Here is a 24,230-nt window from a genome sequence, read left to right as displayed (position 1 = left end):
AATGATTTGGCTGAGAAATGTCTCTTACTTCATTTACCTTTGAAAATAGAAAGTAAATGTAATAGTAATATATATGTGTGTATCTGACTGTGTTCCTTCCTCCTCTGTTCTTTGTTGTTCATCTTCCTTAGCTGTCTGGGAATAAGAGTTTCTCTTAATTTGTTTTTTGCACAGTTAAGCACAATGGAGCTCTTCAATGATGCTACGATACAAACATAATCAAATTGCCTTTCCTCTGTTCCTGGAAACAAGGACAATGCTATAAAAAAAACAATGGTGGGCACACCTATAGGGGGGGAGCAGAAGGTGTTTGAGAGCAGAACTCAGTTCAAAAGCACCTGCATTGAAAGCAACTGAAGGATCATTAAAACGGTGGTTTAGTTGTGATAACTAGCTAGCTCATTCCTTACTTTTCCAGAGCTGAACTTCTCACTCCACCCTTAAAATCGCCAAAATTTGATTTCAAGATCTCCTCAGCTTTGCCTTCCTGAGTATTTATATCTGAAGCCCAAGAACGGTCACTGATTGATCACTGCAGGATACATCTTAAGCAAAAAGGGCCTTGAAATGAATAGCCACATCCTGTAGCATCTGATTACAGGGGTTTAATTGCATTATTTTCAACCATTTAAAAAGGAATTATTCCCCTTCTTCCTACACACCCATGTTTACTAGAATAACTGGAAACAGAGTCAGAGATGCATGGAAAAATACAGAAATTTTCTGAAAAAGCAGTTACGTAATAAAGAATTAAACACGTCTCTTCAGCAGGAGGTTAAATAATGAAGTGTCTTCTGTTTCTCAGTCACCTTGAGCTCTAATACAGGAGTCTTGATGTTCAATGCACGCTGGGGTGTACAAAATTTTCTATTTACCTTTTCTCCTAAGAAAAAAAATATCAATAATGTAATCCCACAAACGTTACAAACTGCAGCAACATGGAGCCTTCAAGTGGCAGAGAAACATTCTTCCTACCCAGCCCTAAGGAGACCCAAATCAAATACAAACCTTTGTTCTCACAGATAAGACTCTGTTTACCTAGTGTGACTCTCGCATTAAGTTGCAGACTACCAGAAGGCAACTCCTATGCAGGGCCCATTAAATTCCTTGCTTTCTCTCCCTTTGGCCCCTACCTGCAAGAAGTTAGATAGGCACGTTCTGACCACCTGCAGAAGCTAAATCAAACACTGGACATTCTTGTCATCAGGCTCTCAGTCTGCCTAAAGTAAGAGTAAGTAAAAGAAGTGATAAACTGCCCAGTGAGGCCAGTAGCAAGCTCTGTGGTTGGATCCAGAGCCACGCTCAGATTTGCAAGTCAAGCGAATGCACCGATACGCAGCCTGGATGCTACTCCGTGAGCATTTTATGTGGTGCCGTCAGGACGCAGCTCCCAAATGCTGCATGTGTGTGTGGCATTGCTACTGCCAAGACAAACTTAATCATTCTCAGTCTAATCTCAAAACTTTTAATTCTTTTCCTTCTGTTTTGAGCTCTGTTTCTATTCCCCAGTCACAAATCTCTAAGCCGGAGCTGACCTGTCTGATCCCAGCTGGGGTCTGAGCCAACATGGATTATCACCAGTGGAGAGCTACAAAATCATGGCTGGGGCATGTTGAGGTCATAGATGTTTCCTCAGCTGAAATTGCTCTCTCTTTCTCACCCCTGAGTAGCCACGTATCTCCAACCTAACTTTCCAGCTTAAGAGAGCAGGCTATCTATGCTCTGAGACTGTGGGTATTGCGTGCCGGGGTCATCCAAAGGCTGCCCTCCGGATCAGACCTACTCCATATTCAGACAGCGAAACTACAAGCGCAACCCCACGCACAGCCCAAGGGACTCTTATGTCTAAGCCTGTCTGGCAGTTTACTGTTCTGCCAGGCACCTTAGCACACCCGCATGGGCAGGCTGTAGATGCCTGCAGGGCAAGCCTCTGATCAGAAGCTGTGGCTCACACAAGAGTCCTGCTCCCAGCCCTTGTCAGCTGTAATGTAGACACGGCCTGGGGTGGTGTTCAAGACCAAGAACGTGCTCGCCTCTAACACAGCAGATCCTCTCAAGCTAGAGGCGGAACATGCCACATCTCCTAAGCCGGTGAACCACACAGATATACGTAATAGAAGGCAGTCAAAATCTTTATTAAATAAACTAGTCAGTACTTAAAATTGCAAGCCAAATGCAAATGAAGACTGTAAACCAATCTTCATTTAATGGGGCCAGAACTGTGTAATACTCCCCAGAAAAAGTCAAGAAACAATTGGTGCCCGCTACTCAGCGGTACACACTATCTTCTTTTAACTGCAAATGTATACAAAATGCAGTATGTATTAACCACATTAAAAATGTCACACCTACTAGGATAGAAGAATGTAATATCTGGTTACATTTTATATCCTACAAAAATGTTGGTTGAAGATACAAGTTTTTCTTAATACTTCTGCAATGCTCACATCATACATATCAGCACACCCATGCCAGAAAACAAAATGCTAGCTATAAACGGCACAGTTTTTGCATGCAAAAAACCAGCATAAAACACAGATATTTGAAGATAATTAGGTGCCTAAAGATGCACTAGTCATACTGTGGACATTTTGAATGGCATCTGGCATCTAACTCCTTCGATTTCAAATGAGATTATTTTAGAAACTTGTCAACTCTAAACATTTTCTTAAGCCTTCCCTGGACATAAGGTGTAACTATCACAAGGTTACAGCAATTACCATCACTTCAAAGCCTAAACATCTTATTTAAAATTTCAACTTCCTAAGATGCAATGCTGTGTGAAAACATGTATAACATCACCTGAAAAATCCCAATTCTTAAAATTGAGGAAATCGACAGGTGAGAACATTACAACATTTATCATGTCCATACAGTACAAGACACGTATTTTTATTACCTAGTATAAAGGACACACACTGCATCACAGCAGGCAGCCATAATTCTGATTTGATGATACTGAAAGTATTATTCTTCTCAAGTTTGGTGCATAGATATTTTAAGATATAGTGGAAAATATCAGTCAGTATGTGTATTAAGACATTTGTAATTATTCATGCTTCCATTTTGAAGGAGTATTCACAAATACTAATTCTGAGTCAGCTTTGACCTGGCAATTCCCATAGAACAGACGGAGATCCTACTTGGCTGAACTTGCTCACAAGGCACATCCGTCATTTTAAATCTAAGTTTATTTCTGCCCTTGTCAACCTGCTATCTCATTATCTCACTATTTACTGACAAAAGAAATGATGAATCATGAACATTGAGGTACAGAGAACCAACTACACTCAATAAAATTAACCTCATTATGTCAGCTGTGCGTAGCATGATGAAACCCTCCGGTGGGACCTCTAGGGGTTACTGTAACACAAGTAAAGAACAGTTGCATTGTACTGAAAATAATGATGAATACAAACTTCAAGAATAAAATTCATACCATGACTGGTGGCACAGCAAAATCAGGGCTACAGGTGGCTTTACATTTCAGAGATTGCTGTGTGACATTAAGAGAGAAGGTAACTTTAATGTCTTTTACAAAGGGTTTTGTTGTGTATTTGGTTTGATCACCAAGTCTAGAAAATACACAAAGTAGGTATCATTTTCTACTTAAAGCAAACCTATTATAAAATCAAGTAGAAGGTCTTATACCCAAACCATCTATGGGATAAGGCTGTATTTTACCAAAATATAGGCTGCGAGGCTACCCATGCCTCTGTCTTTTCTTTTAACATCTATGACACAGGCCTATGCTGGGAAAGACCGGTGGGTTCTCAGTATCATCCTGCACAGACCGTGCCGCTCACCACCTGTGCTGTGTGAGGCCACGCAGGCAACCCCAGGCTCCCGCTGTGCCTGCACAGCACCCAGACACCTCTGCCTGCACCCTTCAGTGTAGTCAACCCACAGGTCCTCTGGTAGCCCCAGGATTTGTTCCCAAACCACCTCCAGTGTTAGCTAGACTTTAAAATCAAGGTGAACGTCTGTGCTAGGTACGCATCATATTTTTAGATGGGATCATTTTATTTTACAGTCACTCTCCAGGGAATTTTTCCATGTTCTTTCCAGTGTGGCTATTTTTTATTTTTACCATACGCAGATGTCCTTGAGGTATGCTTAAAGCACAAATTGTGAATCCTGTTTGCCAGCATAGGGTTTTCCTGTAACACGATACAGTTCTGATGGCGTGTGACATCCACAACTGCACAACTGCGCACCCCATGAGTGGGAGCATGCAGCAGAACGAGAGTCAGGCAGTCCTGCTGCAAAACAGGGCAGAGTAAAGGTGGGACAGGGCTTTGAATGGCCAGCATCATTAGCTCCTGAAAATACCTGCTGCAGGAACATGCTTTGCCTGTACTAAATTGATAAGGCAGAGTTTTCCAGAATGCTCAGTCAAATAAAGTTTTAAGAGAAAAACAAAGTCATGGGATGTCAATTAAATGAGACTGCAAGGTGGTTTTTGCAAACAGCATTTGTTCCCCTGAACAGTGTGCTGGCTTGTCAATCTTTCTGAGCTGCAAGTATTTCTGTGCATTGCAGATCACGATGGAAAGCCTTCCTTCTCGTAAATACTACTTGTCTTTTGCTAGGGTTTTCTAATACTCACCCATTTTTACAGAAAAAGCCATCACAGCTCTCTGCTCAGATGCACAGTACCGATCAAAGGTTTCTGCCCAGTAATCCCCACATCAAAGATATACATTGAAGTCAAATACCCATCTGTTTCAATGCAACTATTTTGGTTTTCATCTACAATAAGCACTTTCTAATAAATATCATATCAACCAAAGTGGTGTAAAAACATCATTAAGGCCTCTGGCTAAGCATGGAAAATGACTTTGAGTGAAATGTGATACTACATTCCGTAACTGATTAGTCATTTTGTTAATCACCCTTTAATATGCTCCAGTTACTTTTTAGAGAAGTGACCAATTCTAAGGACGCCCAATGCAAGCTGGTAATCAGAATGCAAGTGGATCTAAATGGTTCCAGAGCTCTGTACCAGCTCATTTTTCACAATATGGAGCATCTCCTGCAAAATGGTGACTGTCCTCTGATGTCAGTGCATTCCACCTGTGGCAGAGCATTTATTTGACCACCAGAAAACCCAAAAGTTGAAAAAGCAGGTAACATTTCAATTAACATTTTGAAGTTGTCATCCCTATCTACATAGGAAAACATATTAAAGACACTGACACACAAAAAATGAAACGCAAAAGAAGAGAAATAACCAACATGATTAAACCTAAGGAAGCAAATGAGTTCAAGTTCAAAAGCTGCTATGTGGGGAAGCCAGACTAATTGCCAGCCCAGCCCCAAAAGCTATGAATCTAGGAAAGATCTGAAGCCCCTACGACTAATCTACATGACGAAAAGACCACTGAACAAGAATGCAACTAAAGCTTCCAAAATACACGACTAACCTCTTAATTAATGCACCTCTATGCCAGAAGTGATCCTTGCAATCTCTTCATCTGACTTCCTACTTTAATGCAGGCTGTAGGATTTTCTCTAAATAATTCCTGTTTGAATTAGAGCTGATTTAAAGATTTCTTGGGACAATGAACTGACTGCAATTATTGATTGGTGTTCACTTATAAATTAGTATTGCCAGTTCAAATGTATTCCTTATCTTAAGGGGAACTTGTAAAACTTCGCTTTCCAGCTACTCTATCTTAATGTATCTTGGGGAACTAACAGAACAATTCAGTTGTCCTATCAATTTTTTGTTCCCCATGTAAGTAGCAAACCATCCCTTAACCTCTGCTGAATAAATTAAGTATTTTATGTTCAGGAAGGTTTCCCAGCATTTCTACCACCCCCATGTCTCTTTCCAGCATTGTAAAATACAAACCAGCACACTGTTTTTGAAACAGCCATAGTAGTGAAGCCTCTGGACCTCCTCCCTTTTCCTGCATGCTCCTGTTTATTATATTCACGGATTGCAGTCAGCTTTTTGGGTAAAGACTAAACAGCAGCTCCAGAGCTTGTGTTCAGTTGATAATCAACCACCACTCCTCAAGTCATTTTCAAAGTCGCTGCTTTGCATGACAAAGATCTCTTATCTGTAAGCACAGGCTTCATTCTTTGTTCTTCCACCTACCACTTCATAAAGGGTTTTATAGAAACTGAAATGCATTATTGACTTGTGACCATTTTACATAGTGATCCCTATTACTCTCTGTCAATAACCTATAGGATGAGATCCTTTATTTAGGATATATTTGTTAATTTTTATCACCTTGATACCTTTCTCCACTGATAGAAGTGGGGCTAACACCAGTCCACTTTCAGGCCTCCTGGAAAGTCCTCTACTCACAAAGTCAATTTCATATCCACTGGCATGTTTATTTTGTACCTTTTTTAGTTTCTTATTCAAAGTATCATTTAATTACTTGCATATCATGATGGAAATCCTTATGACCCTCTGGAAGCATTGTCCAGTCATCTGTATACCTACTTCTGGAGATGCCAGCTTGACAACTTTGCTATCCATAACCCCAAAATTGCCTGTTGGTGTTTAAAAGGCATTTGGACAAGGCCCTTAACAACATGCTTTAACTTTTGGTCAGCCCTCAAGTGGTCAGGCAGTTGGACTAGATGATCACTGCAGGTCTCTTTCAACTGACATAACCTATTCTATTTCTATTCTATCCAATCCTAAATCAGAATTTTCCCACTATTATTGATCAAAAACACAGATAAAAAAGACTGGCTGAACGAGGTACAATATAATAAACTTCAGAACTCCAATACTGAGTAAAAACAAGAATTGGAATTTACCTTAAAATGTTTTGAATACTAAGAAATCTCCACTCACTTTGACTTGAATTTTTTAACATTCTGATCTAAGATCTTTATACTTCAAGGGTACACACACACATATACACCTGTACTAGAGACGCCTTACTCAAATAAATCCATGAGCAGGAAAACAAATTGTAAAAATCCACACTAATCCACCTTAAATATATAAATGCTGATGTATTTAAACTAAAACAATATTCTGTTGTATAGGATACACACCACAGTTAAAAATACTGGGTATGCTGATTTCATTTTTTTCTAAGTTGTCTCCTCAGCTCTTCGGCAAACAGCGGGTAGAAGACCATGCATGAGTTGTGGCTTCTGACTATAAAACGGTCCTAAGTATCCCTCTTATATGTAGGGCCAGTCATCAACTCCATCCTCACTCAGCTCAGCCAAAAGCAGCATTTCTAAATTAGCAAACACTGCTTTATGAGGAGCAGTAAAAGAAAGGTTCAGCAAAACAGTTTCTTGACTCTTAAATCCAAGAGCCATGAATCTTTTGTGGGGGGAAAAAAGTAGGCAGATCATCTTGCGCAGCATTGCCACTAATTCAAGGTAAGGTGGGAGTCTTTAAATACTTCACCCTGGTAGGGCTTCTCACATTCAAATTGTTACTGTTCCTTCATCAGGAACAAATGCAGTTCCAATGAATCCTACTCAGTGACAGGTTTATGCAAGTCAAATTCAGAAGTTACCTTGGCTAGTGACATTGATTTATTTTCTGATAAGGAGCTAATTATAAAGACTTGAAATTTGCAATCACTCAGTAGAAGGGCAACAATACTTCCTTTAAACAAATTAATAACAATAATTCTTCCTCCGTGTATAAACACCTTGTCTGCCTATTCAAGGTAAACTGCTCTCACTGTGAACTATAATCTCAACCCCAAAATCATTGTCCACCCACTCACCAAACAACTGTGCACCAGAAATGTGCTTTAGTCCAGAGATTCAAGTAGGACTGGTTTTGTCTTCTTTTTTTGGGGGAAAAGAAGTCAAACAAATTTATTCTGAGATCACTTATATAAACAAATAACAGCACCACTAAATAGTCCCCACCATAGCAGCATTAAATATACGAAGCACGCTAAAAAGAGAAATTTGACCCAGTGCATTATTGCAATAGGGAGACTGAGAGCATGCTGTGGGAGGGTCCCCAAACTGTACACTATGGGGAAAGTCTGACAGGTCAGAAATGTGAAAAGGAAACAGAAATAAATATTCCCCCTCATTCCCACAGGCAAGTCTTCTCTCTTCACTACAACGACCTTAGTGCCTTGGTCCCCCGTATCACTGCAAAATTCTGGACCTGCGGCAGTGCTGAATTACAAGCACTGCTGCTGCTTTTTCCATCACCCTGCATTTCCATCCTGTTGTCCTTCACAATCACTTCTTCCCTCCTTCCCCAGCTTGTTTTTCATTCACATCAGATTTTCAGCCCAGTGGAGCCACGGCAACATTTCTATGCCCAGGATGGAGCGGTGTAAAGGCAGGAGGAAATAGCTGAGGAAGTTCCTGCATCCCTGTTCCAGCTCTACCTATTCATGTTGTAGCACCTTTGGTGCCTACGATGCACAAGTTATGCTGCAGAACAAGCAACATTTTCAAATGCAGGCTGCACTCACACGTTCTTGTGGATGTGTTAAAACTCTTCACTGCTTCATCCTCTGAGGATGCAATCAGAAAAAAGTCCGATCACTTAATGTACTGCTAGAACATGCTTAAAAGCTGCATGATGAGTAACACTGTAAACTGTAACGAAACTTGCACAATTAAACAAACAGACTAGAAAATTCTTCTAAGAGTCTATTACAACTTGTACTGAAGTAAAACTAGAAGAAGGCTGGTCTTACACGGAGCAAGAGAGTAACAGGAAGGTGCAGTGAAAGGGCACATTAGGGACATTCATTCATTCATTCGTGGTGCTGCCAGACAATGTCCGGTTTCTCTCGGATGGCAGGATCCTTGACATCAAATCCAGAGAACACTTCACATTTGTCTGGCTTTTATCAGATGACACTCTCTTCGCCTGTATTGTGCATCAGTTTCTCAAGGGAAAAAGAAGAGCTAAGATAACTATTGCCCTAGTACCCCCCACTTTTTCAACACAGCTACTTGTCCACAAAACGTACAGAGGTGTCCAAAATCTAAAGTAAGTGTGGTAAGCACTGAAGACTGGGAGCTATTCTTATCTTGCTGCTCCCTACAAACACAACGGCTAACCATGTCCCTGACTGCCTAATACAGCTGTCATCATTTAAATGCTTTGTACTCTATAAAAGGGCCAGTCCTATAGTGACAAGACTGAATAACAGAAAGATTACAGGTTGTATGATTACAGAAAGATTACAGTTATGGATGAGTTTTGCAGTCAGTAAACATTTCTTCTCAAGCTCATGCAGGGAAAAATCCCAGGCCAAGATTTCGTTGTTCTTTTTCTTCAAGGCAAATCATTTCTCATTTCTTCATCACCTCTGGCGCCTGCATTTATAGCTACAACTCTCTCAGGTCCAGCCTACTTTGTTTGATATTGTTTACCCAAATGCTTTGGAAAGTTTTGCATCTGAAGAGGAACTTTGAATGCGCTACGACAGCAAGCCTTAGGAAAACCCTTCAGAAATGGCTCTGCAGTTTTAGTGAATCAATGTGTTGCAAGCTTTAGTTACCTTATTGAAATAAAGTGAATCATTACAATCAAATCCCCTATTATTCTTTACAGCAGGGAAGGTTTGAGCCCTTAATCTGTTTACAATGCTTACATAACCAATCAAATCAGGACTGGTCAGAGAACGACAGAAAACTTAATAAAAACTAAAATACTTCGTGATTTTCCACTGTTCATCTCGATTTAAATAGTTTGTTCTCAAAAGTTAAACACTTCTGAGGTCTGGATCAAAGAAACAGCTATTCCACAGAGCTGACAACGCCTAAATAAATAAATATATATAAAAAAATATACAGGCTGGTAACATAATGGATACATATAATAGATAAGGACCTTAAAAGCACGTGAATTTCCACCCCCAGCTTTATCAGAGGCTTGCTGTTTTCCCTGGACAAATCCTTTCCCTTCTGAATGTCCCTGTCTTTTAAAAAGCAGTAAACAATGCTTCTCCCTTTCCAAAGGGATTTATGAATGAAGGATGTGCCACTTTGATCAGATTCAACTTTTTGTCCACAGGGGATTAATGATAGCAGTTTTTCCTGACTGTATCAACCTTGAATTTGCATTTGACTCATAAGCATTTAAAACTCTAATACTCCCAGAAAGGAATAGGAATAAATGTTGAAAAGGAGATGAGGATATCAATGGTTTCACATAGAACAAGTCTTAATGGCACAGGTAAGGATCATTTTTTCATGAAGCATTTCCATCCTGTTCCAATATCTTTTCAATACATCTTCTTACAGTTACAGGCTCGGGAAGTCCCCCGCATTCAGATATAGAAGGTCATGACTTTTGAGTTCCAGCCAGGAAAAAGTAGGACAAGACAAAATGGGCTGAACCCATGTTAGATGATAGCCCTTAGCTGTGCTGTACAGAAGCACTGCTGACTGACCTAAGGAAGAGCTGTGAACCTGTCCCTGCTATTTATCTGACTGAAGACAAGGTGCAAATGACAGCAGAAGAAAATTCAAAGGACAGCATAAAATGAAAGCTATTGATGGGGCTGCCTGTGCACTCACCAAACTCCCCTTGCAGACTGGGGCAGTCACAGCCATAGCTTTTCTGGAGTTGTTGCCAGCTGGCCACTGCGGGACACAGAGGGTGTGGGGAGCTAGTCACACAGGCAGAATGACAGAGGAGCATTTCCTGCTCTGATCGGGGGAGAGACATTTCCAGAGAATGATCTCAAGCCCAAGCCAAGGTCAGGTGTTTCAGCATGACACTGCAAAAAAGATCACTCTTCTCCATGAATGCCAGATGTCATGGAAGAAGACTTCTCCCCCATGGTTAAAGTTAGTCTTTGTGATTACCACTCCAAATTCTTTCAGAAAAAAAGGACAACAAAAATTTCAGAATGAGAGACAATTACATGCAATTCTGAGTTTTTTTTATTTACTCTGTAATTTAAGTGTGTGTGGATAGTGGTCAGGTGCAGAGGTACTGTAAACTATGGTTGGATATATCTAATGTGGCTGCACGTGTGTAGTAGGGTGGCCATCATGAAGCATAACTTTCAAGCAAGGAAAACAAGAAAGGGTTACAGCAGGGTCAGACAGAATAACCTCCTAATAATAAAAAAAATAACCTTGCCTTACAATGAAAATGGCAAAAACCATGGAAGACTAATTCAGATTAAAACTGAAGATGAGCCTGAGCTGTAAAATTCAGATTCACAACTTTCAATACTGCCACAAATTTTAGTTAACATACAGTACTTCATTCAGCTCAGACCAATATGATGAACCTGATGACCTTCTACGACTGCATTGGTGGATAAAGGAAGAGCAATTGATGCCATTTATCTTGACTTCTGTAAGGCCTCTGACATGGTCTCACAAATCCTTGCTCCTAAATTGGAGAGGTATGGAACTATTTGATGGATAAAGAATTTGCTGAATCCAGATGGCCACATCCAAAGAGATGTAGTCAATGGCTCAACATCCAAATGGAGATCAGTAACAAGTGGTGTCCCTCAAGGGTCCATACTGGGACCAGTACTGTTCAATAGCTTTATAAATGACATAGTGGGATGGAGTGCACCCTCAGCAAGTCTGCAGATGACACCAAGCTGATTGGTGCAGCTGACTCATTTAAGGGAAGGGATGTCATCTGGAGGCACTTTGACAGGCTTGAGGAGTGAGCCCATGTGAACCTCATGAAGTTCAACAAAGCCAAGTGCAAGGTCCTACACCTGGGTCAAGGCAATCCCCAGTATCAGCGTACTGTGGAATCAATGGATTGAGAGCAGCCCTATGGAGAAGGACTTGGGGATACTGGTGTGTCCTGGTTTCAGCTGGGATAGAGTTAGTTTTCCTCTTAGTAGCTAGGACAGTGCTGTGTTTTGGCTCTGATGTGAGAACAACATTGATGGCACACTGATGTTTTTAGTTGTTGCTGGATAACCAAGTCAATGTTACTTTATACCAAGTCAAGGACTTCTCAGTTTCTTGGGCCCTGCCAGTGAGAGGGCTGGAGGGGCACGGGGAATTGGGAGGGGACACAGCCAGGTTAGGTGACCTGAACCAGCCAAAGAGGTATTCCATACCATATGACATCATGCTGAGTATATAAACTGGGGAAAGAAGAAGGGGAGGACATCTGGCATTATGGTGTTTGTCTTCCCAAGTAACTGTTACATGTGACAGAGCCCTGCTGCCCTGGAGATGGCTGAGCACCTGCCTGCTGATGGAAAGTTGTGAATGAATTCCTTGCTTTGCTTGCATGCACAGCTTTTGCTTTACCTATCAAATTGTTCTTATCTCAACCCCTGAGTCTTACATTCCTTTTTGATTCTCCTCCCCATCCTTCTCGATGAGAGGGAGACAGCGAGCAGCTGCGTGGTGCTTTGTTGTCGGCCAGGGTTAAACCATAACAGGGTGGATGAAAAATTGGACGCAAGCCAACAATGTGCACTTGCAACCCAGAAAGTCAATTGTAAGGGTGGCCAGCGGGTTGAGGGAGGCAATTCTCCCTCTCTACTCAGCTCTCATAATATCCCCACCTGGATGGAGTATTGCATCTAGCTCTGGGGTCCCCAGTACAGTAAAGACATTGGCCTGTTGGAGTGGGTCCAGAGGGGGGGTCGTGAAAGTGCTCAGAGGGCTGGAACTCTTATGAGGAAAGTCTGAGAGAGTTGGGGCTGTTCAGCCTGGAGATGGCTCTAGGGAGACCTTATTGAGGAGTTTCAATACTTAAAGAGGCTTATAAGAAAGATGGAGAGAGGCTTTTTACCAAGGCCTGTAGCGACAAAGCAAGGGATAACAGTTTTAAACTGAAAGAAAGTAGGTTTAGATCAGATATATGGGAAAAAATCTCTATGATGAAGGTAGGGAGACACTGGAATAGGTTGCCTGGAGAAATTGTGGATGTCCTATTTTTTGATGGGGCTTTGAGCAGCCTGGTCTAGTGGAAGGTGTCCCTGCCCATGGCAGGGAGGTTGGACTAGATGATCTTTAAAAGTACCTTCCAACCCAAACCATTCTGTGATTCTATGATGCAGACTTGGCAGCTAGCCTATGACTTTCAGTCTCAGCTCCTCAACCTCCACAATACAATTTGTGGGAAAGGCTTTTTCACCAAAATTACAGCTTTCACAACAACCGGAAATTTACTTCAATTCTTCAGGCTGAAAATTGTACATTCCAGTCTGGAAATGGCAACACATCATGGTGATGCTTCAGGAACTTGTCCACTGTGTGACTCATCTGTTTTCTTTTATGTACCCTAGATAGGGCTAGATTTCACCTCAGAAAGTATGAGGCCCTCCTGTCTTCCTGGCAATTCCTGCTTACAGCATAAACAGAAATTCATCCACAGAAGAGAACGAAAATACAAGTTCCCATAACAACAATCCCTGTATAGTATTATAGTGTCATTTCCAAACAACCACTTGTTCTGTGGTTTGGTTTTATTTTTGTTTTCTAATGCAGGGTAAAGAATTCCAACAGAAAGCTGCTACTTTTAATGTTGCAACAGAAACAACTTCAATGGCTTTGGAAGTAGCAAAATAGCATTATCACTTTGGTAGTTTAAAACTAGACAGAACCAATGCATCAGAGAGTGTATTGTTTGTAGCAATCCTAGATTGGAAAATGAACTAATCAGGTGTTAGGTCTTTTCCTGTGTCCAGGAGGAAATCACCCATACCAAACCAAGACTTCAATTTATCACTGAAAACAGAATAAAAGACTATCCTGCTAAATCACAGTAGTTGCATCATTAATGTGCAAAGGGAAGCTCTTACAACTAAGAACCAGTAACTATGCAGGATTAAATGGAAAAGATCTGGAAGGGGAAACCAGACTTGGGATATCGTAAGCAGATACAGAGGGAGAGTTACAAATCACATGTGCCTCACAACCACTCCTGTAATGCTGAGTTTTACAAACCTCAGGATGCTGGAAGGGAGATACAAGGCTACACGGCCTGACTGCATGGATCTGCCGCTGCCTTATCTACAAAGATCCACTGATGACACCATGGCTACAACATTTAAGATCCCCAGCCATGAGTGATCTTCTGCAACCAGCAGTCTTGTGGAAAAAAAAAAAAAATTAAGTAAGATGTACAATGCCCTTGAGTAACTAAAGCTAAATAATATATCTCAATTAAGAGATGTCGCTTTCAATATAAAGGCCTCTAGCAGCCCCCTGGCACTGGTTCAGCAGGACTCAGCAGAACTCATGCCAATGCTGAATTGCTGTTTCCCGCAGCAGTACACGTCTCCTCTGAGGCCGCCCATTCAATTGCTTACCAGTGCCAAAAGACAGGCACTGTATGAGCTCCTTGGCAATGGTCCTCCCCAGGGATCTCCCACACACATCACTGCAGCACTCTACCAACCCACTGAGCTCTGAAGATCATAAGCCTGCAGAGATCTCTGGCCCCACAGCAACTGCTTGGGTAATACACCTGAAATGTGGCTGCCATGCATCCACCGTGGAGAGATGACACTGCATGCTGTCTAATCAAGAAAATATTACCCCTTCCACAAACACTGCCTAGCTGAGTTGCCTGACTTAAGAACTGTTCTAAGCTCTGCTTTATCAATAGAGAGGTGTATCCAAAGGCTGACTATTTAGGTAGCCTGAGGTAACTAAGCTCTCAATTTAAGACTTCTTAATTAGGTAAAGATGGTGATGTCAGTTCTATTTTGTCAATAAAGAGAGACAAGCCTATCACTGGCGCCAGCTGATAAGAGCTTCTCATTTAGCTGATGTAATAACCATTTTTACATGTTACCGTAACAAACACTATTCATTGCATGATTGTTTCAGCCATTCTTTGATTTTTGGAGGCATACATTATTAGAAAACGATGCCGTTCTTGTGAGGACCTGGAATTCTAATGATCAAAAATTGATGCAAACCTTTCAGGTCCTAGTCCTTAAATATACGTATCAGCTGTAAATAGGCAAAGTGGCACGCTGGGATCATTGAAAGTAAATGCAAAGAGGACCCAGCAAAAATATTTTGTTTGAAGACAGCAATCTAATTTTCTAAAAGATGGCACTGTTTTGGATCAGTTCTGGGCTTTTAAAAACTGGATGAAGAGAGGCTGCTAGTTCTCTGGTACTTTATATAATCTGCTTTGTGAACTTTTTTTTAATATCTTGAAACCCAGTTCTTCAAGGCTTTTGTGAAGTAGGAGTAGGAGGTTTAATTATTTGCTAGCAGTTTCATTTCTATGCACAATAGGAAGGGAGCATGATGCTACAATCCCTCTGTGAAAGGAAATCCTGCAGGTTAGTAGGTGCTCCGAAATTGAAGCTAGCAGTCACCAAATTTCATGCTGACAGAGAGGTCTCTGTCAGGGGAGAAAGTGCCTGTGCATGCTATCTTAAAGAAATCTCTTTATAATCTTTACTCTGTAAGAAAGAAACTCATCCTGTCTTTTTCCTGAATGAATGTAAGATGGTGTTTACAGGCAATCCTGAATTCTTCCCCCTCTTTGCACAAAGCATATCAGCAGATGTCCAGATAACACCTCAATGCCATGGGGACCACCTTTACAGGGAGACACTTCCAATTCTTAGTCAAACCATTGCTTCTCAGCGAAGGTTGTCGGTAAGAATGCTTCTGGATAATTTCGAGCTCCTTTTCTGTTTCATTTACCCACACTTACCTAATACCACAAGTTATTTCAGTGAAACTGATGGGCACAGCACATAGCAACGCAGCATTCAGTGCAAAGGAGGAGCAACCAGGAAACCTGCAGTTACAGTCTATTACACTGATCTTTTTCCATCAGGCAACAATCAAGTATGTTCAGTTTAAACTCACCAATTCAGCTGCTGAAACTGCTACATTTTTTCTTACAAATCTCTGAACCTTTTTTATTCATCAAATCATTTTTTCATGTCAATAGCCTCTTCTTACAGTGAGTCTCACGGTACTTGCAAAAATTAATTTAATTTTGAGAGGCACAGCCCCCTTTTCTGTCAAATTTTAAAAATGAAAGAACAAGTAGTATACCTGAAATCAGTCACTAAGCTGATAGCAAAATGTGTAGGAGAAATCTCTTCTTCTCGAACTTTTGCTTCTGGACTCTGATCACTATCAGGCTGAAGACAGCACTTAAATATTTCCAGAGGTAATCCATCTATACTAAATAAGCAAAGATGAGAATCTTATTCCTTTTATCAAGAGAGTTTTAAGACTTGCAAATCATTTCTGAGGGGAAGCAAAAGACCACATTCTTCATTGAGGACTAAAGCTACTTTTTTCAGTTATGATTCCCCAAAGAAAAAGGATGCTTGTAAGTGCTTAGCTGCCACCAAGACCTCTGCAGAAGGAAAGGGCTTTCAGCCTTTCAAACCAGGGCAATTTGAAGAAGCTACTTTGAGTAAAAAAATGCAGAAAATTGGCAGGCCCCAAAAGATGGACAGACATCACGCTCTCCTAGTATAATATATCTTGGGAACATGCTCAATAAAACAATTAAGCTCTTTCTAGCTAAGCAAGATTTAGCTGGCTATAATTCAAGACTCAATTATAATGTCTGTTACAATACAATTCTTATTAATGATAACTCTAATTACAGTGTTCACTATCCTCTTCCAAATGCAGCTAGACAGCTTCCTGGAGACAAAGAATTTTGATTAAATTCCTTAGTTAGTTCAATTTTCCTCTCAGATACACATGCACAGCTCCCACTGAAGACTGAAGTGCTATAGATGTTTCCGAAAGTAGGACCAGAGAAATAACATAGTCCTGTACTTAACCTGGCACATCTAGTCATGCAGATAATGAGGCTTATAAAAAAATATATGACAGTCCACAAAGTTACTCTGAATTTACATTAGTCTTTTTGAGAGCATGTCAGTACAGAGAAATTTCTGGCTTTTACTACGTACACTTAAGACTGGGTTGATTTTGATCCAAGAAAAATAGGCAGATCTGTTCTCTTTTGGCAAGAGTTATTTCAAGGGAATTGCATTATATTTGTATTGTGTTAAATGGAAAATGCTTTTTGAAATCATGATAAATCAAGCATATTCTATAAATTACTATTAACCTGCATCTACGCAGTATGATTTTGCTAGAACAAAAAAAGGTGGGGAAAAAAAAAAGAAAAGAGGCTTTCAACTACACAGATACAACCATAACTCTCAACACTACACCACTGCCAAAGCTAAAGAAACAATATAAAGTAATTTTGGTAATATTTGGGAAAAGGAGATTATATGAGTTTGTCCTCAGATCACTAGGAAAAGGACAATTAATCATTTGTTCTGCTTTAAATAAAGGTCTGCTTCCTAAAACAGAATGAATTTGTACAGCTCAGCTCAAATAAGTGGAGTAATATTAACTTATGTCAATGGGGAAATTGATTTTAAGCATTTAAAAAAATCAATCAACTTTCCAGTACTGAAATATTGAAGTGGAGAGGGAGGTGCTGGTCTCTTCTCCCTGGGATCCAGCAACAGAACACATGGGAATGGTTCAAAGGTGTGTCAGCTGAGGTTTAAACTGGACATTAGGAAGCATTTCTTTACCAAGAAGGTGGTCTAACACTGGAACAGGCTTCCTAGAGATGTGGTCAATGCCTTAAGCCTGTTCGTGTTTAAGAGGAATTTGGAAAATGCCCTGAACAACATGCTTTAACTTTTGGTCAGCCCTGAACTGGTCAGACAGTTGGACTAGATGATCCTTGTAGGTCCCATGAAACTGAAATATTCTAGTCTATTCCATTCCATTCAAAATGTATGTGATGCAATTTTGTGGTCATTGCCCTAATCTAAAAAGGTCTATGGAAAATCTTCTCCAATAGAAGTTCAGTTTAATGATTTAATGTGCCTTCACAGCCTTACTCAAGCAAGTCTGTTCCAGCACACTACAAATACTGAACATCATCAGTTCCTCAAAAAGGGTAATTGTATTATTACCACAGATTTACAAGTGGACAAGGAGAAAGATGAAGAGGTTAAGAATTCAGCTCAGCCACAAGCTACATGGGACAGCACAAGAGAATGTCAGCTCTGAATAACTTGGAAAAAAAGCTGCCCTTTCATTGTTAAGAGCAGATTTGGGACCAATATATGCAAAGCTTGTTTGAGGGCACACCATCATCAAGCAGGAGGACCAGGAATGGTATTCAGCTTCCCAGAGTGCGGGTTTTACCCCACAGTCTCTAGACAGAGCATTCACAACCTCATCAAAGGTTTTGTTTAGGGGCATTTCTAACTGAGTCTTGTTTTGTTTCACCTTCATAAATCTTTGAAAATTCTGCACTGGTAATTCCCATTGCCAGAGTCAACAAATTTAAATCACAGCAAACAAAACTGCAGAAAATGCCTCAATTCTGTTGATACACTCAGGACTAATGACACTGTAATTTGTTTACTTGTATTACTATCAGTACTACAATGTAACCTGAAGACTCATCAAGATTAGGACACCATTATGTTAGTCACAAAGAGAGGCAGTTCATATCTCAAACTGCTTGCAGTCTACATGAGGCAAAGTACAACTATCATTTCACAGATGGAAAACAGAAGGAGTAAGCAGATTGCCAAAGGCTTTCAGAAGCCTGCTCAATGAAATTTCTGACAAAAACATGACATAAACCATTGCTGCTGGAAATGCATTTTGGTGCCAACACAGTACCTTATCTATCAATCCCATTACTTCAATATAGCGTCAGGTAACTTTCGAGACAAAACATAGATGCTGGATGATAAGAAGAAATTATTACATTTTTATACTTCTTAACAAATATAAAACATACGGGAATCTGACCACATTATTCCATCACACACTAAGATCGGGGCTTGGTTTCATGTTCTATCACAGTTCTCCTATCTAATCTACAACAATCTGGAGCATGTATTCGTATACTTAACTTAGGCTGTGTAAACCTGAAAATTTAGCAGGTGATTTACAGTACCAAAGTTAGGCACTAAGTCGTCTTATGTAGTCAGAAAGGGCAGTTACATGCTTCTGAAGGATAATCCAAAAATCCTGCTCTAATTGTAAAGCAGCCAAGAACGACTCTTTGGGAAAAAAACCCAACAACCAACAACACAAACCAAAACAACAAAAAAGAAAAATATCTGCTTCATCTAAGAGGTTCCTTCTAAACTGTTCCCCAGTGAGGTTGCACCTTAACCCCTGCTGCCACTGGAACTCAGGTCTGTCCATTAAAGGCATCACAATGCATTTGGGAATCAGACCACAAAGTCTACTCCTGAGATTATGCATCTCTAGTCGAACAAGGAGGGAAGGAGGAGGCAAAGCTGCCACATATAACAGCCTAATAGCTGGATCGCTGACAACAGAAGTGTAAAACTTGATCACAGTTCTCCTTCATCTTGAGGAGATTCCAGTTCTCACTTCCCACTTCTCCAGAACATGTGGGGTCGTCAGACTAGAAACTACCCTGCTGAATCCCTACTTTGGGGATGCATGAATCAGAAGACCCTGGAGGATGAGCAGACAGGACTCTGTGAAGTTCTGTCAAATATCTAGGATACCAGCCTTTGGTCTTCTCTGGACTTTTTCTGCATGGACTGCTAGGACAACTCATGCAGAGAGCTTGCTCCTAAAAAACTTCTTCCCAAAGATGCTTCAGAAGCAAGCTACAGGCCTTTTACTCCTGTAGTGCCAGCAGTCCCCTCCTGTGCATGCTCTCCGCCATCACTCCCCAACACATGGTAAATGCACATCTATGAGACTCTTTGAGATGGAAGGCAAGACAGGGAAATAAGACAAAATAGAGCCCACAGCCCACTCTTCGTTTGAGTCTTCTTAAAAAATTGTTAAGTTGCTCTAGCAGAAGCAAGCCCCTTCTACTCTCCTCCTCCTCCCAGCTGGAAACTCTCATGACATGAATAATTAGTGGACAGGCAATGTTTTTTTCTACGTGCGCACAAAAAATCTAGCCCTTCAGGGAACCACAGAACCAACCATGTTTGTGCTAAGGACCTGTATCGCCACATAGTGCGTGCATCAGTATGAGGGAGGAAAGGCCACAGCAAGAAGTTACATGGCCTACCAAGCTGTCAAGACTAGGCACCACTATATGGAAAAATAATTGGTTGGTTTGGTTTTTTTTTAAAAAAGTACAGAAATAATCCCTGAAGACAGGGGACTGGATACAACTCCGTCAGTACTCCTGCAGAAGTGCCTGAACCAATTACTCACCCTCTTGACTGCTCCTTTTCTTGCCCATGGTTCTTGCATTCTTCACTGCAGAATGTCCCAGGCTAAACTGGAGTGGGAAATTGCAGCTTTCTCCTCTCCAAGAACATAATGGTTGCAGTTAGGGATGCGGCAAATAGAGCTATGACCCTCTTCTGTTGGAAAAGGCAACTGAACATTGTTTGCCACGGCTGAAACAACTGTTCTGTTGTTATACATAAAGTGAGTTCCCACAGGCCGTGGTTTTGACAGCAAGTGGCTGTCTGCTGTGCTTGATGCTGGATTCAGAGCAGTGCTTGGAGCACTCCAGTGAGGTTAGACTTTTCTGGGGATCCAAGTGACCTCTAGATCTTGGTGGAATCTAGCCAGTGCATGGTTCCCTCACTTCCCAGGCTACAACACCTCCCTGCAGGTACCTGTGCCCAGCTCCAGAGTGACATGTAGGCTGAACACAGAGACAACCTGCGAACTTTACATGCACCCAATATAAGGCAGCTCTGGAAAGCAGGATTTCTGGATCATTTCCTTGCACCTACAGGTCCTAATTTTTCCTAACTCCCATTTCAGGGGACAGGAGAGATATTCTGGCTATCTCTGCAGATGCCTCTGTAACTTAGCTATCCACTTCCTAAAGCAGGACTCACAGGAGTGTGGTGAGAATAAGCATTAAGCACAGTAAGGCCTAATAAGATCATAGAAATAAGACAGATAATTTAAAGATTAATCCCGAACATATCCAGAATCACACCAGGATAAAAAGAAGTTACATTGCATTCAGATAAAATACTTCTAAATTAAAACTTGACATTCGTATGTCATCTTTCCCATATGCTTTACAGACCACTGGAAGAAAACACTTTATCCACCAGCCATGGGGCTCCCCTTAAAAATATTACCACCAAAGACTGCTTGGACATTGCAACAGCACTGGAACTTAAGATGACGAGCTTTTCCTAGTATCTGCTCTGATCTGGGAGCTAGAGAGGCTGCGTAGCACAAATAGCAAGATACATGGAGGAAGCACAGTTTATGCTGGAGATTGATTTAATGAGTTTTCATAAAGTCTTTCATGTCAAAGCCAGCTTATGATAGCCTCATCTAAGATGGTATCCAATAGCAATAAGAATATGCAGCATCTTGTTATGTTTCCACATTTACCATTCACACTCACTCTGAAGTTATCCAGCAAAATTGCACTTGGTGGGAGCCGCTGGCCTCAAATTGTTTTTTGCCTGTTTCAGTTCTGACGTTTAAATTTATCTTGAACTAGTTGGGGGTGGGAGGTGACAATCTTATCTCACAAAAACTTATGAAATTTGGACCGGAACAGAAACATATCTTTCAGCATCTTCACAAAAATAGTTTCAAAACATCTATTTTCAGGTTCAAGTTACAGAAGAATGTATGTAAGAGCTGAGACTGGCATGGGAGACGCATGTGTTTTACTGCTTCTAATTCAAACTAGCAATCTTCATCAGATCAAAACACTGAATATACAAACACAGAAAGTTTAAACCCAAACATCCTATATCCTAAGCCAGCGGACTAATTCACAGTTCTGAAGAGTGATACTATTGAAACTGTATCAAAAAGCTTCTTGAAAACACAAATAGGTTTACCTCATTAGTTAATTTTACTGGAAAATGCTCCCACCTCGCTCCAGCTGTAAGCTACAGAAGCAAGTGCAAAACTGCTAGAGGGGAACAGCTACCAGTGAGAACTTTCCTGTAATACTGAACACTAGAGGAAAAACACTACCTCACAGATCCAGGCCCAGATCAGTAGCTGTCAATACCCTGATCACCTATGTTTTGCCTTCTTAAGGAAAAAAAACCAACCCATAAAATGGCAGTTTTTGATGTGAACTTCCCAGCTGGGGACTCAGACTGCAGAGGTCTTTGCATCCTTTTGACAATTTACATGACTATATACAAAACACAGCGTCACAAACCGATTTAAAGGACATTTTCCCCTCTGCGCAAAGATGCAGCATAAACAGCTCCATTAACCAACTCGTCACTTAAGATTCATACAAGTCCATAAAGCAGGTGTTAAATAGACCTTGTATTGATCTCTTCAATCTGGAATGAATTTTACTGCCAATACATAGACACATGCTTTTAAGATATATACAATGATCAATTGTCTATATCAAGATCAGAGGCTAGAAAAATTTGAGCCCAGTATTTTCAGTTTCATGCTCGATTTCATTAGCTAGTATAGTGGCAAATCTGTTAGCAGGCACCTCTAGGTACTGTAGCCTGAACTGCTCAGCTAGAAGTGAAATATTCAGAAAACCCATCAGAACATAATCAAATGGATTATGAGTGACAGAACAAAGCAAAAAATACACCAAACACATTTGAAATGGGAAATCACTCTTCAATGCAAGGCAGTCAGGACTGAGAGAACATTCAAAACATGCCTTACCTGTGTAGTGCACCACACATGTCTGACCCTTCTTTGGAAATGTCCGTCCTGTTAAAAGTATAAAAGGTTGTTCTTTCATTTTCTCTGATTGACCTGTGTGGCTAGGCAGTTTTATCTTTTAAAAGAAAAAATGCTAGACTGAGATTCGTATTGACTATGTGTTATAAAATTACTAATATGTAAGACAGGAATGGGTATCATTTAGGATAGAAGATCCCAGCTTGGCTCCTATTCAGCTCTTAGACCAAATAATATTTTCCTTACATAAGTTTCCCTATACATGTGTGCATTATATATGCATTTACATTCTGTAAGTGCAAAAAGACTGTCAATGCTTCACTGATTATAACCTTAAAATTCTTGGAATTTTTTTGCTGTAATTTTTCAAATAAAATCTTAGGCTGACATTATGAAAAAGTCCATTTGTATTCACAGTTCTAATGCCTTTCACTCAAGACAGCTCTAACAAGGGCTACTTTAATTAGCAGGGAAGAGTTTAAAAAAAAAAATTCACATACAAAAGCAGTTTAATTTTACAGCATTGGGCAACACTAAAGCAGTGATACACTGAGTTGTTGTAAGAACCCGGTAACTCCTCCTAAAATTTTCATACTGAAAGGAGAAAAGAGCTTATATTATTTTCTTGCCACTGGAAAATGAAACTACCATTTCCATTTTACCTGTGCTGCCAAAGGCACTAAAAACTAGGGAAAGATTTTTCCAGGCTCAATTAGGTGCCAAAGGTGTATTAAAGCAGATTACTTGAAAAATCAAGGTTATGTTGGTTGAGGGAGGGCCAAGGCTCAGAAGAACTTAAAAATATGAATGAGATCGATCATTAAGGAACACCCTTAACAGAAAGCTAGAAACTGGGGGTTCAGGTAGAAAAGCAGGCTCCTATCTTACTTGGCTTTCTGGCCTCTTTTAGTCTGAATTAACATGATAACAAGCTATGCATTACAGGGTGCATTGCAGGGTATAAAACAAGTAACACACAAGCTGTATACTTGGGGCTTATATGCCAAGACCACCATGAGCAGTAAAATGGCAGGAAGGCAGGCTAATACAATGAAACAAGATTCATAACATGAAATCGAGAAGATGGTGCTCCCAAGTGTCATCTAAGCAGCCTGGTTCATCAGCTTGGCTGGCTGGAATATCTCCAGCTGTGGGTTGCACAAAATGCAGTACAAGTAGGTACCCAGTTAGGGCACTGCTGTACAGTCATGGGATTCATCTCATTTAACTCTAGCTATCTAAAACACAGGCAATGATCATACGGCAGTCTCCTGGGCTGCTTCTGTTGACAGTGGAGAATTAGCAGGGCATTGAGAGAAACCCAGCCTATCCAGAGAAAGGCAAAATGGATTATTCTCTGGAGATGACTGCAGAAAAAAAACCCTAGAAGACTGCTTTAGACTCACCACCTAACCAGAGAAGACTTAGGTGAGATGAATCCTACCCTCGGTAAAACAGTTGTTATTCAAATGAGTTACTATTACACGGAGATCTGAGAAAAGGAGTATCAGACCTTACTGACACATAATCTGCTGTGTGAGTCTAACACCAGCAAAGGCAACAGAGCTACGCAAATTCACATCAAAGCTGAATTAAAAGCAGAGATTCTCAAGACCGCTGACTAGCTGTGGTTTTAAGACAGTGTTTAAAGTCAGCTGATT

General features: G+C 40.6%; 1 protein-coding gene across 6 annotated transcripts in view; it reads right to left on the bottom strand.

Annotated features, from left to right (window-relative positions):
• The window catches only part of FKBP1B (FKBP prolyl isomerase 1B), a 51,650-nt gene that overhangs the window by 22,401 nt on the left and 5,019 nt on the right, over positions 1-24,230 (bottom strand). For 4 of the 6 annotated variants that reach the window (XM_056343365.1, XM_056343366.1, XM_056343363.1 and 1 more), the window contains one exon: positions 22,552-22,599. The exons of the other annotated variants lie outside the window; for them this stretch is intronic. Coding sequence is in view for 2 of the 4 variants with exons in the window: in XM_056343363.1 (XP_056199338.1) it covers positions 22,552-22,599 (48 nt within the window). In the remaining 2 variants the exon portion in view is untranslated. The remainder of the gene's footprint in view (positions 1-22,551; positions 22,600-24,230) is intronic. 6 annotated transcript variants of the gene reach the window in all.

This window comes from Falco biarmicus, chromosome 6, assembly GCF_023638135.1.
Source record: "Falco biarmicus isolate bFalBia1 chromosome 6, bFalBia1.pri, whole genome shotgun sequence".
Lineage (NCBI taxonomy): Eukaryota > Metazoa > Chordata > Aves > Falconiformes > Falconidae > Falco > Falco biarmicus.
This window is presented reverse-complemented; position numbering and strand designations above follow the sequence as displayed.